This window comes from Kwoniella dejecticola, chromosome 8, assembly GCF_000512565.2.
Source record: "Kwoniella dejecticola CBS 10117 chromosome 8, complete sequence".
Taxonomy (NCBI): Eukaryota; Fungi; Basidiomycota; class Tremellomycetes; order Tremellales; family Cryptococcaceae; genus Kwoniella; species Kwoniella dejecticola.
Window position 1 is genome coordinate 685,172 of NC_089308.1, and position 16,765 is coordinate 701,936.

At 47.8% G+C, this 16,765-nt stretch overlaps 6 protein-coding genes across 6 annotated transcripts; 4 read left to right on the top strand and 2 right to left on the bottom strand.

Annotated features, from left to right (window-relative positions):
- Nucleotides 1-891: 891 nt before the first annotated feature.
- Nucleotides 892-3,772, top strand: I303_106575 (uncharacterized protein; the record flags this gene model as incomplete). The annotated part of the gene is made up of 8 exons (XM_018411428.2): nucleotides 892-916; nucleotides 986-1,024; nucleotides 1,157-1,197; nucleotides 1,298-1,421; nucleotides 1,558-1,621; nucleotides 1,696-1,723; nucleotides 1,786-1,848; nucleotides 1,919-3,772. 8 exons carry the CDS (start codon nucleotides 892-894, stop codon nucleotides 3,770-3,772), a joined length of 2,238 nt encoding a protein of 745 aa, XP_018259240.2.
- A 380-nt stretch (nucleotides 3,773-4,152) lies between these two features.
- Nucleotides 4,153-7,435, bottom strand: I303_106576 (uncharacterized protein; the record flags this gene model as incomplete). Its single annotated transcript, XM_018411427.1, has 9 exons — nucleotides 4,153-4,530; nucleotides 4,808-4,915; nucleotides 5,063-5,484; nucleotides 5,603-5,689; nucleotides 5,782-6,078; nucleotides 6,191-6,370; nucleotides 6,500-6,676; nucleotides 6,794-7,001; nucleotides 7,175-7,435. The coding sequence occupies 9 exons, from the start codon at nucleotides 7,433-7,435 to the stop codon at nucleotides 4,153-4,155; spliced, it is 2,118 nt and encodes a 705-aa protein (XP_018259239.1).
- Nucleotides 7,436-7,703: 268 nt separating this feature from the next.
- I303_106577 (uncharacterized protein) lies at nucleotides 7,704-9,073 on the bottom strand (the record flags this gene model as incomplete). Its single annotated transcript, XM_018411426.1, has 4 exons — nucleotides 7,704-8,409; nucleotides 8,536-8,683; nucleotides 8,750-8,992; nucleotides 9,052-9,073. 4 exons carry the CDS (start codon nucleotides 9,071-9,073, stop codon nucleotides 7,704-7,706), a joined length of 1,119 nt encoding a protein of 372 aa, XP_018259238.1.
- Nucleotides 9,074-9,579: 506 nt separating this feature from the next.
- On the top strand, nucleotides 9,580-13,623 carry I303_106578 (uncharacterized protein; the record flags this gene model as incomplete). The annotated part of the gene is made up of 10 exons (XM_018411425.1): nucleotides 9,580-9,585; nucleotides 9,653-9,724; nucleotides 9,809-9,898; nucleotides 9,965-10,098; nucleotides 10,158-10,730; nucleotides 10,801-11,227; nucleotides 11,283-12,209; nucleotides 12,283-12,368; nucleotides 12,628-13,027; nucleotides 13,093-13,623. The coding sequence occupies 10 exons, from the start codon at nucleotides 9,580-9,582 to the stop codon at nucleotides 13,621-13,623; spliced, it is 3,246 nt and encodes a 1,081-aa protein (XP_018259237.1).
- A 781-nt stretch (nucleotides 13,624-14,404) lies between these two features.
- I303_106579 (uncharacterized protein) lies at nucleotides 14,405-15,208 on the top strand (the record flags this gene model as incomplete). The annotated part of the gene is made up of 2 exons (XM_018411424.1): nucleotides 14,405-14,698; nucleotides 14,864-15,208. The coding sequence occupies 2 exons, from the start codon at nucleotides 14,405-14,407 to the stop codon at nucleotides 15,206-15,208; spliced, it is 639 nt and encodes a 212-aa protein (XP_018259236.1).
- Nucleotides 15,209-15,315: 107 nt separating this feature from the next.
- I303_106580 (uncharacterized protein) lies at nucleotides 15,316-16,212 on the top strand (the record flags this gene model as incomplete). The annotated part of the gene is made up of 1 exon (XM_018411423.1): nucleotides 15,316-16,212. One exon carries the CDS (start codon nucleotides 15,316-15,318, stop codon nucleotides 16,210-16,212), a length of 897 nt encoding a protein of 298 aa, XP_018259235.1.
- Nucleotides 16,213-16,765: the final 553 nt, after the last annotated feature.

A 16,765-nucleotide genomic window follows, 5' to 3' on the forward strand; every position in this document is an offset into this window, starting at 1 on the left:
AGAGCAAGTAGTACTGTAGTGCCATACATCCGTTGCTTGACCCTCGTGGATATAGGAATCAGAAATCAGGTATTAGGTGATTTACATATGACATACATCGAAGTAAAAGATATCATATGCATTCATATCAGGTCAGGGCGAGCGAAGATTCTGATTTTCCTCTATTAGATACCACGGCGTGCATCATCTAAATTCGGTTGCTCATCGACTGTTGTAATGCCCATGAAGTCAGCTCAAGTGCATGGGGTGAATTATACAGCATGACATGGAGTCGCCTTCGCCTTCAGAGTCCTAACAAGTGAACAGTTGAGATGCGGTTCTACTTGGCCACTGTCCGAGCGGTACCTGAAATGTGGTGTACGCGGGATGCGGGGTCAACTCGCAGTTTGTCAGCTAGGGTAACGTCATCCAGTGAAATGATACCTCGGTCCACCTTTTTCGGTCATGTGTAAGCGGGTAAAGTAACTCCTTACAAATGATCTACGTTGACGTGTTCATGTAGCTATACAATAAACTAGATATCATTAAGCATACATAGCTCTTGGTCATCTAATAATATCCTCGTTGACACCGAAGCGGTAGTTTCTTCGCCGCCGCGAATTGAAAGATTCCCGAACGAAGGTGGACGACCTCTCACCAACTGAGAGAATTCAAGTGGTCCGAGCGGTTTGGCTTTCCCTAAACGTCGCTTCAACAACTCGTCACAAATACATTTCCGACAGTTTACCAGTACAAATATTTGGGTAACTTGGTGCCTATCCCTCAAGTACCTCACTCATAGCTCATCACTCCACTATCCCGTCCCTGTCTGATCGATCCGTGCGCTTGCTATAATCTGGAGTACAACTAGAGTAGAGCCGAAAAGCAGAACAGGAAGAGTAAATTAGTGAAATGGGTTTGAATAGTCCATTGCCAGGTGAGCAATATCTTGAGCTCAACTGCATCTTAATCTTGATTCATGATTGACGAATGTTTGACATGGTAGTACGACTGGAGGAAGAGACTAGGAAGGCAGCTAAGATTCGTATGTCCACCATCCACCACTTCATTCATCGCGTTATATATGAGGCCTTATGCCTCATCTGCGACGGAACCGAGAAGCAACTGGCGCAAAGGCTGGGAGTCACATGCTGAATTACTGTCCAATCACACACAGTGAGGAGTTTTGTGGACACTCATAATAATGGATTAGACAAGGTGAGTCTGACCGCAAGCGAAAGACTGGGTTTCCTCCTCGTCTTCGGGAGATGCGTTTATTGCGCATACGAATACGCTGACAGATTCTGATGCAAATTAGGTCATCCCCCGTCATGTGCTAGAACGAGCAGCAGGATTCGCCATTTTCACGGTATTCAAAGCGGGGTTCTTGCTTTCGGCTAGAGCTGGTAGTGGGGTAGTCATTGCTCGATTGGATGATGGGTGTAAGTTGACCTGCCTTTTCACCTACTTACTTCTTCACGACAGAAGAATTCGATAAGATCATCCCGGATGGTCCAGGTCGCTTCGGTCACGGTAAAGTTGAGCTGATTGGACTATATGTGTAATTATCGGTGATAGCTTGGTCGCCTCCATCCGCGATCGGATTGGGAGGGTTCGGATTCGGAGGACAAATGGGCGCTGAGTGAGTCCACTCGCCCCTAGAATTCCAGCCCATTAGGCCGTGACACTGATTTTTGCTGTCTTCCTTCATTGCAGAGTCACGGATTTCCTGATCGTGCTGAATGTGAGGCGACCCAGATATCAACGTGATACGCTTCAAGCTGATTGCCAACTCTCATTTATCAGTCAAGATCAGCAGTCACGTCCTTCATGTCTGCTGGAAATCTCACACTCGGGGGCAATCTATCTGTGAGTCTTGACTGCATACCCCGCTCATGCTATACCGGTCGCTCAGCCGAAAATGCTTCCCGCTTCTCAGGTCGCCGTTGGTCCCTTGGGCCGAAATGCAGAAGGATCCGGATCAGTGAACACCAAAGGTCGCATAGCAGCGATGTACTCGTACTCCAAGACAAAGGGTCTCTTTGGAGGCGTCTCAGTCGAAGGTTCCGTCATCGTCGAACGCCAAGATGCCAACCGACTAGCATACGGCGGGAATCCCAGCGCTAAGCAGATCCTGAGCGGGACATTCGATCCTCCAGAATGGGCGCATGTACTGATTGACCAGCTGGACAAGGCGACCGGCTTACCGGGGGGTCAGCGGTGGACTGATCGGGATGAAGATGGCGAGGGCGGAGGCATGGGATACGGGACGCCAGAGAGAAAGGGCGGAAGTGGAGGAGGAGGGGGAGGAGGATACGTATTTGGACAAGGGGTAGGAGCGGGCGGCAATACCCCACCGGCAACCAGTGGTAGGCGGTCCAGAGGGAATAGTCTGTTCGGCGGGCAAAACGATAGGTCGAACGGCAATGGCAATGTTAACGGCAGCGGATCTCCCTCTAGACCTGGTAATTCAAGGAAGGGATCATCATTCAACCCGTTTTCCAGCGGTGGAGGGGGGAATAACAGTCCGCGCAGAATGACTCTAGAGCATTCGTCCGAGAACTATTCGGCGAGTCCGACATTCGAGACAACCGGTGGAGTTGGGTTTACACCGACAGGAGGAAGATCAAGGTCAGGCTCGATGTTGAAGAATGGCGAAGTACCACAGCCTTTCTCATATATGAACCCCTCAAAAGCACAACGATCTCAATCACCACATCAGTCTCAACAGCCATTCCCAAGAGAGAAAGAGAGAGACTTATTAGGAGATTGGGATTCAGCTGCGATGAAGAACGACCCATTTGGAAGTACGTCCACAAATAGATCGGCAAGTAGAAGTGATGTGAGGAAGACCAGTGGCGAGCAAAAAGATCTTTTGGGCCAGTGGAGTTCAGATGGGAACGCCCTTTCAGCCCAATTCGCTTCGATGAATACCAATACAGATACAAGAGGAAGGAGCGATTCAAGATCGAAGACTGGGAATGGCAACGGTTATGGCAATGGATCCGAAGATATACTTGAAAACCCTCCAACAAACGGAAACAGTAAAGGAAATGCGGGAGAAGTGGAATACGATTATACACCGCGAGAAACCGAATCGAAATTCGCAAATATGGATTGGTCAAAATATAACTACAACGGTGCTTCTTCCTCTTCTTCGTCTTCTGCAGCAGCAGCAGGAATGGCGAAACCAGGTAATTTCGTCAGTATAGCTTCAGCTCCAGGAAATAGGAGATCATCACCTACGAAAAAGCAAAGACCATTTTCAAGTTATATCGGCGGTAGCAACAGTCTCTCGAATTCGAATTCACCTAAACCGTCGACTTCTAATAATGACTTTTCACCTTTTGAAGATCTACCTGTTGGGCGATTACGGTCCAACTCGAACGAGGAATCTAAACCTTTTGAACAGTACCTACACCTCTCTTCGAACAGGGTACATGACATGACCGGAATGGGAACAGGTAGGAATGAACCTAGACCGGATTTGAAGCTGAGGAGTGGATTAGAAGAATCCGGAAGATATCAGGGATATGCAAAAGCCATTGGATTATACGATTTCAATACGACCACACAAGGTGATCTTGGATTTAAGAATGGACAGGTGGTGGTCGTTCTAGATAAAGTTGATAGTGCAGGAAGTTGGTGGAAAGGGTACTCGCCGATCAGCGGGAAAGAAGGGATATTCCCTAGTAATTATGTGGAAGTGGTGGAGCTGCCGAAGAACCCAAAGGGTGGAGTAGGGTGGGGAGAGCTTAGGAAAAGAGTGGGAGGCAGTGAATTTGATCTGTAAATTATGTTTGGCTCTAGGGGAGAAGCAGTCACGGCTGGGCCTTCGAACCGAATCAAGGAAGATGATCTTTTGGGTTCTGCGTCGTAAGCAGTCGCGAAAACGAGAAATGGAAATGAAGTCACTTTAGGGGGTCTTAGTGTCTTAGTGCGAAAAGGAATACGTTATAGTCAGTGTATCGAGTTTTAGTTTTGATCTACCCAGGCAGATTGGAAACGTTGTATCAATATGAAACGGAGTACGAGTACGAATATGACCTAAGGGGATGCGTTCCCGCTGAGCAGTCAGCAGATCGTTGCAGTACTAGTGCAATCCTATCCATGAGCGTGAGTCTGGAATGGTCTGTTAGGACAAAAAGTATCTTGCATGCGCAGGCCAGTATATCACCCTTTCGACCTAGATCTCAAGACTCTACCATTACTCGCTTCCGGTTCTATATCAACTGTGCTTTTTGGCTCCAACAGGATCTCAGAGCCTACTTGGCGGGTTGCGCGATCTAGATCCTCCCCAGCGAGATTTGATTCGTCGGGGCGAGACTCCTGAATCTCGTCAGATTTCTCTGATGACGCTGTGATAGGGTCAATCGCTTCCTCGGGTTTTGCGGCCCCGTCTGTGTTTTCGGCTTCGGCTTCGGCTTTGGCTTTGTTTTTCGCACTTCGACCTTTTCTCCAGGATATCAGTTCTTTCAGAAGACCAAGTAAGAGCGGGACGGCGATGGGGGCGAATAGCGGCGTGTAAACTGCGAATTTGTGTTCGTCGGGCTACGGTGTCGTTGCGTTGAGAAGTCAGCATAGACCTTTGAGTAATTGCCGAGTCATCAAAGCAAAGCAGAGCAAAGCAGAGCAAAGCAGAGCAAAGCAGAGCAAAGCAGAGCAAAGCAAAGCAAAGCAAAGCAAAGCAAAGCAAAGCAAAGCAAAGCAAAGCAAAGCAAAGCAAAGCAAAGCAAAGCAAAGCAACGGGGGGCCACCGATCCGGGTATATATGCACATGGACAGAGCGCTAGGCGACCATGAGCTTGAAGAACAAGTAGCGACTCACGAAATATAGTAAGCCCATCATGGACGGATCGAAGAAAGCTTGATTTGCCAGATTGACCGCATCTCTAGATAAGATGAAATTCTCCAAAGGTGAATTGCTCTCTGAGATCTACAATGAGGAAAGCAGAAAAGGAACAAGCAGCAATCAGCGAAAACAGTTCTCTAGCGTCTATATTCTGCTGTCCTCTTGCATTACACCATCTGGAATCGTACTTCACAAGGCGACAAGGAGAAAAACAGTAACCGTATTACATACCTTTTCCAGATTCTCAATCGAGCCAATCACTTTACTCCTAACATTCTCACCGAATTTCATCTCTTTGATCTTCAGCACTAGCCTCTTGATACCCACTAACGTCTTTTTCGCTTCCTCGGTGTTTTCCCGAGTCCGACTATCGAGGATCTGGTGCATCTGCCAGGGGGTTATACCTTGCCATATCTCGTTTCGAGGTAATAAAGGAGAAGAAGGCGGGGGTAGGTGGATTTTACCTTTCTCGTATAATGTCGGCAAGGCCAAGAGGGCGTACAAGTGTTGGGTGAATAAATGGAATGAAGGTTTCAGCGCGGTGCCGGGTAAGTGATATGATGTTGCCGAGACTGAAGATGAAGATAAGAGGGAGGGCGGATTGAGGATGTGCACCGAACCGAATTGAGGTAAGAGGAACGATTGGGCCCCGTCTATATTGATACGATCGGCTCAGAGATCAGTATGCGTCGTCATGTAATTTCTGATATCGGAGATTGGCGTGAAGTGAACAGGGGGGAAAAATGATCTGAATTTGTTGACTCGACGCACCAACTGTAGCCAGCCGCATGGGCCGATGACCTTCCTTCGGGATATACAGCAAGAATCTGAGTACAGGATTGTTCGTACTTCCGGAATCTGTCACATCGCAGGAATGTCAGTCAATACAACGCGTATATCGATTCTCCGATCGGCAAGGATGGATGTCCAGGGATAGAGATGATAATCACCAAGAGACCACCTTTCGGAATTGACAAAGACCTTCATATCCTCTTCACTGACTTTCCAGAACTGCTCTTTCTCTCGCTGAAGCAATTCCTTGGCAACCTGTTCGGCATTTTCGTCGCCGTGCTTGGCTTCCTCGATGGCTTGCTCCACTTGAATGTCAGTCTGATTCTCATTCACAGATCGTGCTGCTGCATCGGTGAGAGTGGGATCGAATGTCAATGGCGCATGGTATAGGATTTGAGACTCGATAGTGAAGTTGAAAATGTCCTTTAGAGGTTCAAGGTGCGGCACGAAGTGTTCTGTAGGGTCAGAGCAAAGGATGTCAGGCAAGACAAATTTAGCTCCTCCATAGATATAACACCTGAACGAAATGAGAACGAGGGGAATTAAGGGGCAGCAGAAAAAAGGCACCTTGAATAGCACCGTCGATATCCCAACTTCGAACGTAGCTACCGGCACTGGAATCCTCGTTGAGCAGTACGAAGCTCAGTGTGATGTTCGGCGAGTATTTGAGTGCTCTGAGGGGTATGGCCGGGGGATCGGCGGGGTAGAGGGATAAGATGGAATTGATCAATGCGATCTTGTAGTGTTCTGCCACCGCGCCAATACAGCGGGTCGTATGGTAATGGTATCATGTTGGCATCAGTACAGTAATCCAATATTGCTTGCAGAAGATAGTGAAGAGCACGTATCTGATGGGGGTGAAGAAATTCGACTCACGCTTGAGAAATCTGTCTCCCACTTGATCAGGATGCACGGGAATGACCAATGTTCCCGGCCGTATTCCACTAGTCATGAGCCCCGTTTCGTGAGGCTGGACATACGGTTCGAGCGGGAAAGAGGTGTTGGCATGTTGGAATCGCCGCAGATGTACTCTGAACGGCGTGGTCTTCTCGACTGTTCAAGATCATTGCCAGGTGAGCTTCGGCGTCTGATCAACCACTCGGCCATAGCATGCCCCGTTGATGGCAGGGCCGAGTGGAAGGTGACTGACTACACGTCTGGCAGACCTACTTTTCGTATCATCCCCTTCATAGATCAAATCCCAATTCCGCTTCTTCTGCGGCCGACTCCGTTCATATATCCCATCGACTCCCTCGGTGACTATCTTTCCCAAAGCCTGGAGGATGACCTTGGTCTCGAAGACTGCTCGACCAGGAGGAGGCGTGGGGAAGGCATCTTTGTCGGATGTTATAAGGATTTTACCCCTATAAGCTGGTATCTGGATTTCGGTATCAGTAATGACTCCTCACTCATCAGTCAAATTCGCCCGACAAGCTATCGTTTGTGCCAAATCGTTATTTGTTTGTGGGATGGGGAATTGAATGAATAAACTCGAAAGAAGGAGGAAAGACAATCGGTGTTTGATGTTTGTCACCTGACATCAGAACTCACCCCGATACTATCTAGCTCATCTATACGTTGAATAGGTAACGATAATCGCTCTATGGAAGTCGTGTACCACCAGAATGGAATTGCCAGTAAGAAGAGCAAGGGGAAGGAGAGTAAGATGAATAGACGTTTCTTATTAGGTGGATTGATTGATTGCGTAACTTCCATCGGGGTTGGCGATGGACCTGGCTTTAGTACCGTGCCATTGCCCCTTGCCGCTGTCGAGGGTCCAGCCATATCCGATAATGGGCTTGAGATTGACATCTTCGCGAAGTTTCTTTTTGTGAAAGCGTATGCTGTGATTCAACTAAAAGCAAGGCAGGGGCATCTTTGAAGTGGACATGATTTTGTTCGTACGCGACGTGGACCAAATATATGTGGGGCACCACACATCACTGTTGTGCTGATATCTGCTTTCATGCTCCCTCATACAGGTAGTCTTATATTCTTTTCCTTCATAGGCAAGCTATGAGATAATGACTCAGTGTGGCTACAAGAATGTCGCGGACGACCGATATCATATGCGTGATTTCTACTTGGCTCTGCTCCTGGTATTCCTACTTGCAGCACTATCATTTCCTCTGGCTCTTTTCTTACTCTCCTCATTCGGAGAAGCGACCTCGCCTTCTTCCGGACCCACCTCCCCATCTTCCAGCGACCCACCATGCAGTGTAGCCGGAGTAGGCGAGCTGCGCAATGCAGATGGTCGAGCAGGCAGACCGGGGTTCGAGCCTTGTCTGGTCAATTTCGGCGCACCGTTCGTGCTCGTATTGGTACTTCCACCAGAAGAGCTGCGCTGGGCGGGTCTCGAGGGTAATAGATGTCCGGAAGAAGGCGGTTTGAGCGTATTCGTATTCGTATTGGCACTGGTGTTTGTGTTTGATGAGATAGGTTGAGCAGAAGATGATCGCGATGGTGCTGACTTTGTTGTACTTGGTGCAGTGGTGATCACGCTGGGTGCGACGGAAGGCTGGAACTCCAAAGCGGATAGATTCAATTTTGATGATCCGGCGATAGCGGGCGACGAAGCCGTAGATATGTCGACGTCCATCTTCTGATCGTCAGTGGGCAGGTCTTCGATCGAGCTTGCTGGCTCGATAGGGAGTTTCAGTGATCGGCATTCGTCGATCAGGTCAGTGATTTGGTTAAATTTGTCGAGGCGGGCTTGGGTAGTTTGTAAACATAGCGCATGAGAGGCTTTGTGGTCTTCTAACGAGCTTTGAAGATTTGATATTTGACTGTGTAGTTGGATATGTCATCAGTACTTCCGTTCAATGGAATAGAGTCGTACTAAGAGGAAGCTGAACAATGCGTTCGGGCAACGGAAGGAAAGGTCCACTACTGGAAACGTCGAAAATACTCACTCATCAAGCTCTTTCCTACCTTTACCTCTGGCTAATATACGTTTCGCAATCTCATCGCACTTGACTTGATGTTCCCGCAATTTCCTCTTACGTTCCAGCTCTTCTTTCTCTTTCGCCAATGTCAAGCGCAGTTGTTCGGTCTTATTGACTACAGCTCGAATCAGCACTTCAATTTGGGCTGTCCTTCCGAGTTTGCAGTAGCTGCGAGGCTCACCTGTATCTTGTGTTTGTCGTTTGTATATCTCAGTCTGCCTTTCGAGATTGTTGATGGAACCTAGTATCCTTTCTATACCGGATCTCCATTTCAACAATTCCATCCTCACCAATTCCCTTTCGAGCTCGACATCGACTTCGGACCCATCCGGTGTGGCCGCTAATAGTGGTAGTCTGTGCAGCCGCCTTATCAAGGGTTTCAAGTCTCGGTCGGGATGCGTTATTCGGAAGCGGTTCAAAGCATCTATGTTTGGTCTGTTGTCAGCTAACCAGCGCATGACAGGCAATAATGGTTTAGCTCACCTTCTTTGAATGGAGCTGACATTGCGAAGTTGATTTTGATGATAATCCCGCAAGACGGTGAGAAGGCTGAGGATTTGCTGAGAGGCTCTGGTACAGCTGAGCAGATACTGATGAGGGAGTTATGTATGAGATGCCGCTACGATGTTAAGCCTGATTATTCCGATAACACGACCGTTGACCACACCTAACATCCTAACATCGCTGATGCCGCCGAGAATAGGAACCAGGTGTGCAACGAAAATTCTTACGTAAATGAGGGTGAAAATCGACTGACGTGTCAATATTTCGGAGTGAAATACACGTTCTTCCAATGATAAGCCGAGTAAATGTTAGTGCGTTGCTTTGATCGTTTTATTTGCCACGCGACGACGCATTGACCGTTGCAACTTTTTTGAAGTGGATCAGTTTCTGAAATTTCAGAAATCGGTTTTGATGTGACAGGAGTATCTTAGATTCCATTCGACCTTTTAATCGTTTTTCTTTCACTTTTCTTCTCCATCTGTACCTTGCATATCATCTATAGGCAAGATGGACGTGAGTATCCTCAGTGTATCGTCCCGGATTCGACTACACTCGCTGACAATACCAATCCCAATTGCAGCCAAATTACATTTCTCAGCTTAGACAGCTGTTGGAGCATACTATAGCTCCCGATACCAATGTTATCAAAGCTGTGAGTGGATTTACTATTAGCACTGAAATGCCTCTACCGGGATATGATCTCGAATAGCGTACTGATGAAGGGTGTTTGACATAGGCTACTACACAATTAAACACCCAATTCTATAAATCCCCTCAATGTATTCCCGCCTTGTACGAGATTGCCGCTACAACGGACAATCAATCTGTGAGCTGAACTATCTCAATCTTTTTTCCACAAAGAACGGTAGCTTATGGTCTTCTTCTGTAACAGATACGACAACTAGCTGCCGTCGAGTTGAGGAAGAGGATATCGTCAGGTGATGGACGTCAATGGAAGAAGAACCCTCAAGAGCTGAGGGAACAGATCAAGTCAAGTTTACTTGAACGTCTGACGCAGGAGCAATCGTAAGTGTATCCATTTTCGCGGGTCGGTATGGGAATCTTGACTCATCTTCACTCCACAGCGCAATCGTACGACATGCTCTGTCCCGAGCGGTTGCCGCTATTGCCGATATCGAGCTCACGGTTAACCCTCCTCAATGGCCAACCCTCTTACCTGGTCTATACCAAGCTGCCGCTTCCCCCACCAAGACTCACCGAGAAACAGCTATCTACGTGTTGTTTTCAATCTTGGACACAGTCGCCGAATCTTTCGAAACCCAATTACAATCCCTCTTCAAGGTCTTCTCGCAATCTCTCGTTGACCCTGAATCGTCCGAAGTCCGAGTCACTACTCTTCGAGCGCTCGCCAAAGTCGCTGAGTACATTGAGGCCGGAGACAAACATGATGTTAAGGCTTTCCAGGAACTGATAGTACCTATGCTCAAGGTGTTGGAGCAAGCTATCACCGAGGGAGATGACGAGGGTGTGAAGCATGGTTACGATGCTTTCGAGACTTTGTTGATCATCGAAGCTCCTTTGGTCAGCAAACACGTGGCTGAATTAGTACAATTCTTCTTGGGCGTGGCTGGGAACAAGGAGGTTGACGATGAGATGAGATGCGGTGCTTTGAATGTTCTCTCATGGGTTGTACGATAGTGAGTGAACAGCTCAGCTAATGTCCGTGTATTGTGCTTGCATGGGCTAATCTCGGCATTGGCTAAACAGCAAAAAGAGCAAAGTGCAAGCTCTCGGTCTTGCCAAGCCAATCGTTGAAGGACTTTTACCTATCGGTTGCGAAGATGATCCTGAGGATGTTGACGAGGACTCGCCCTCCCGACTCGCTTTCCGAACCCTTGACAACCTTGCTCAAGCCTTACCTCCCCAACAAGTCTTCCCTGTTCTTACTCAACAACTTCAAGTGTACATGGGCGGCGATGCTCGAATGAGAAAATCCGCTTTGATGGCTTTCGGAGTTTCGGTCGAGGGTTGTAGTGAATACATTAGGCCTCACGTTGACCAACTTTGGCCAGTCATTGAAGGCGGTCTCCAAGACGGTGAAGTCATTGTCCGAAAGGCTGCTTGTATCGCTCTTGGATGCCTGTGTGAATGGTTGGCTGAGGAGTGCGCCACCAGACACTCTGTCATCGTTCCTGTTGGTCAACCCTTTTCGCTTCGCTCCCGAGCATAAAGCTGACATGTAATTGCAGATCCTGTTCAACTTGATTGTCGACCCATCGACGCAAAAGAACGCATGTACATGTCTCGACTCATACCTTGAGATTCTCGGTGACGACATCGTCAACTACCTCACTCTCCTCATGGAGAGACTCCTTGTCCTTCTTGAAAATGGCACCACCGCCGTCAAGATCACGGTCACCGGTGCCATCGGATCTGCTGCCCACGCTGCCAAGGAGAAATTTGTGCCATACTTCGACCAAACCATCAAGCGATTGGTGCCATTCTTACATCTTCAAGCCTCCGATGAGGAGTCCGACCTTCGAGGAGTTGCTACCGACACTATCGGTACTATTGCCGATGCCGTTGGCGCCGATGTCTTCAGACCATACTTCGAAGGCCTCATGAAAGCCGCATTCGAGGCTTTGACAATGGACAACTCGCGATTGAGAGAATCTTCTTTCATCTTCTTCGGAGTTATGGCTCAAGTATTCGAAGGAGAATTCTCGCAATATCTTCCTCAATGTGTGCCAGCGCTCATCGCCTCATGTCAACAAGATGAGTCTGCCGACGAGTTCCTCAACGACGGCGAAGGAGGTTCATCCAACCCTTCTGCCCTTGCTGAAGCTTTCACCACTGGTACATCGAAAGATGCTGGAGAAGATATCGAAGACGAAGAAGACGAGACCGACTTGGCTGCTCTTGAACAAATGTTCAGTAAAGTCAACAGTGCTGTGGCTATCGAGAAGGAAGTAGCTGCCGACACCATTGGAGAGCTTTTCTCCGCCACCAAATCAGCTTTCATGCCTTACGTGGAGGAGACCGTCAAGGTCCTTGTAGAACTTCTTGATCACTACTACGAAGGCATCAGAAAGTCAGCAGTAGGAGCCCTCTTCGCATTCGTCAAGACAATGTACGAACTCTCTGAACCTGCTGAATGGCAACCCGGAGCTCATGTCGTGAGTGACTCCAATCCTTTCAGATGGGATGATCCCACCGGAAGCACACCGGAAGCTAACAATGACATCACAGCGAGTCCCTCTGCATGAGCACGTCAAGAAGATTGTTGAGATGGTTCTTCCACCGATCTTTGAAGCTTGGAAGACTGAAGATGACAAGTGAGTTTCGTGCCTGTGCTCAAAATTCCGCTGTTCGCCCTTCAACGCTTGCTGCTTTTTTTCGCTTCCATGATCTGCCAACTTTCCCACATACCTTACCCTACACATGATGATACATTAACTCAGCTCACTCCGAAACACTAAAAACAAAACAAGTGTTCTTGAGGCTACTTTAACATTTTATCTGATTCAATCACTTATTGCCCTTTTACTTCTTCTCCATCAGCGGGCGAGATTGCTGACGGAATGTTACTATCAGATCCGTGGTCATTCTCATGTGCGCTGAGCTTGCCGACACTATGAACAAGTGTGGACCCGCAATCATCGAAGGCCACCTCGATGAAGTTGCCACTTTCGCAATCGAGATCCTCGAAAAGAAATCTCTGTGTCAACAAGATCCCGATGGAGATGATGAAAACGTCGGAGTTGACGCCGACTCTTCGGAATACGAGTCCGCGCTTGTCTCCAACGCTGCCGATGTATTCGGCGCTATGGCCTCTGTTCTTGGTCCGGATTTCGCACAAGCATTCGGTCAAGTCTTGCCCCTTATCGCCAATTACACCGACCCTAAACGAGCCCAATCTGAACGATCAATGGCAATCGGATCCTTGGGTGAGATCATTGTCGGCTTGAAGGACGGTGTTACCACCTTCACTCAGGTGAGTCAGATAATGCATTTCCCATATCAAGGAGGAGCCTCAGCTGACGATGTATCCCCTTCCAGCCATTGTTGCAAATAATCTCCCGAGGATTAGTAGACGAGGAAGCCGACGTGCGATCCAACGCTGCTTTCGCCGCTGGTGTCCTCGTTGAGAACTCCTCTACCGACCTCTCATCAAACTACCAAGCCCTCTTAGCGGCCTTGCAACCCTTCTTCTCGCCTGCCGAACACTCCGCTCCTTCAGTCTTTAACGCTAGAGACAACGCCGCAGGTGCCGTCGCAAGGATGGTCACCAAGAACTCTTCTGCTCTTCCCCTCGAACAAGTCATTTCCGTGCTAGTTTCGGTCCTACCACTGCGATTCGACCCGTTAGAGAACCGAGCGGTGTACGGAGCTCTATTCGCTACTTTCAGGAAACAACCTCAAGTATTGATGCCTCACATCGACCACTTGTTACAAGCCTTCGCCTACGTGTTGCTCGACCCGTCGCATGCGGATGATACGACAGACGAGACGAAAGCCGAGTTGAGAGCTTTGATCGAGCATTTGAAATCTCAAGTCCCTGATAAAGTGGCGGCTGCCGGATTTGCCTAGACCTAAGCTGGATCCCATTGGATGGCAGGCTGAAGAAGTACATGTAGGAGTAGACTTGATGTTGATGTTTGAGTTTCACGAGAAAAGTAATTGACTTATAGATACCACCCATTCCGTTTATACACCTTACCACCACCCCAATTGTAGATAGATCGCTTACACCTCCAAATCCTTGCCAATGCATGATTTCTAATTCCTATCTTCATCCACAAATGCTTTGAGCAGTGATTTCCAAGTCCCTTTATTCCGAGAGGCGGAATCTCGTGGCAATGGAGCCTACAGACGAAGCAAGAGAACGATCAAGTAGTCTAGTCTCATTCGGGTGCAAGCTTCCGGAGGAATTTCAGGGCTCAGATGCAGCTATGATGAAACCTCGTGAACCATATCTTGCGCTTGTTTCGTCTCCGCGTTTCACATCGCACACCGCACACCGCACCCCGTTACGCCGAACATACGAAACATACGAACATACAGTCAACTACGATCGTTAGCCTTCACTCTGTACTGTACACTCTGTTCTCTGTTCTCTGTACGCTGTACCTGTCCCATCTCGCGAACTTGTGGAAGGATGTGATGATCTTCGGTTCATCGTCAGATTGGAATGGTCCATGTGACACCCATCTATCCATTCACGTATTGAGTACCACAAGCCGTTGTTCGTGAGACGTGAGAGGTACATATCCAATAGGCTACTTACTACCCAGACGTCATCGACTACTACCAGAATCACGGCGACGGCGACAACTACGCATAGGTCAAGTCGACACCTGCATCTGCAAGTATGTCACCCTTGCCCCCCGCCTTTTCCTCGTTGTCGGATCCTACACCAGCATCACTTACGAGTCAAAGGACGGATTCAAGTCCAAGTCCAAGTCCGAACCCTGATCTCAGCGCTTTCACCAGAATCTTCTCGGACCCGTATATACGTCGATTGATCTTCAAGGACATCCATCCGAAGTCACTCGCTCCTATCGTGCGAACATGCAAGTTATTCTTGCTGGGCGGGAGCGAGGCGCTGTATAGGGATTTCGGGTATGAGAGCTATAATAAGATTATCAAGCGGTGTGAGGATAAAGTGAGTGCGTCAATGTCAATGTCAAATCAATTTCAATCTCAACTACGATTTAGATCATCATTCAGCTCCTTCCTTTGTTTTTGCTTCGATGACAGTATGAGATCGTAACGATTCAATGATAAGAAATGACTGTGCTGACCACAACACTCCTGATCTTCCTTTCAGGAAAGACTCCGTCTCTATTTCGACGCCGTCCGAACAGTCGATTTATCCCATTTGACACGCACGATCCAGATTGCCAAATGGCCTTCTATCCTCTCTAGTTTCCCCAATGCTTTGTCGATCAAGCGATATACCGATATCCTGTATCGACGGCGAAATTCTACCTCTTCTCTCCACCAAGTCGAGACCCAAGAAAGTAGTGCTCAGGACGAAGGGGTGTACCAATACACCTTCTCATACCAATTCGCCGAAAGACTACTTCCAGACATTAACACTATGGACCCAGTCGGAGGGAGAAGAGTGGGTATACCTAAGAAGTGTGGAAAGAGGTCAAACGGGTCACGTTGAGAGCGTATTCTGAAGATTTCAAAGAAACGAGTGTACCTCCATCGCAAGGCAATCTACATCGTGAGCAAGGCAATTCACATCGTAATCAAGGCTCAGTTTCAGATACGATGGCGATTCCCAACTCGACTTCGAGTCCGAATTCGAGTCCGAGTCCGTTGAGTGATAGCAGAGGTGAAATATGGAAGAAGGCATTCGTCGATCGGATGAAAAACCTCAACCATCCTTTAGAAGGCATATACATCGATTTCCCAATCCCGCACTCATATATCCATGAAGCGCTAGTCGAACTGAGAGGTTTAGGTCTAGTAGACCAGGTCGAGATGATACATCTCCGATCTAGTGATTCAGCACTCTTCGATATTCTGCGAGTGGTAGCCCCCACATTGGAGAATCTGAATATTTGGGGAATCAATTATACGGATTGTCAGATCACCTTGAACGAGTTTTTCACTCGGATCCCGTGGAGGGATTTGAGGGGGTTGAAGATTCTCAAATTGAGTGTGAGGCGGTTTGGCGATGACGATGACTATGAAAAGGACATTGTGAATCACCATGATAAAACGATAGAACATATGGAGTCAGACCCCAGTTCAGATGATACAGTCCACCCTGACCCACACAAAGTCAACTTCAATTTCGATTTCCAGTTCGATAACCCGTTCTTGCCCGAGGAGACTAATCACCTATTCAACGAATTCAACCTGACCATCCTCTATCCAACGACACTGACGCCCGATCGATTCGACCAAGTCTTCTCGAATGACATGGATACTAGCAATTTGAGAGAAATGGCTCAGGCGCTGGTGAATATAGTAGGACTGTACAGGCCCCCGAGTGTTCAGATTTCGTATAGGACCCATAATGAGGATGAAGAGCAGTATGTGAAGGGGTTGATGTGTTCTAGGAAGATGAATGATGCGTTGTGGGATGAGATTGGGAGGATCAGGGAGGAGTACGAGGGATATCAGGAGGAGGAGCGGACGAGGTTGCAGAGAAACGACTGATTCTCAGCTTGCATGAATATCACGAAATGACGAGTCGACTGTTTGACTCTCTGAATTTACGACGAAATGACGATTTAATGTGATGACAATATGATCAGTACATGATCCGAAAAGTATGCACGAATATCAGCACGATCTTTGTCTCCGCAAAGATAAGTTACACATTTGACCAGACAGTGCTGACCTTGTATCTCGTTGCATGGTGGAATCAGTATATAATATATACATATTTACATATAAGATATAGGAAGATAGATTATGATGGCTTGACTACTTGACAGCTATGCTCTTTAGAAATCGTGACTCTGTCCCTGGTTTCGTAGAATGAGAATGAAGGAAGGGAATATCAATTGTATCTGTGAAATGCGAGATGCGACGATAGGAAACACAAAAACAGTCGTTTGAAGAATCTTTGTATCACAACAATAATGAGTAGGAGAATGTATGGTGCAGAATGCAAAAATCTATATATGGGAGATTGCAATGGGAATTAAGTAAGAGCAATGATGAGTGTACCACTCAAGAAGCAAGAAGGTTTACAAGCGATGACACG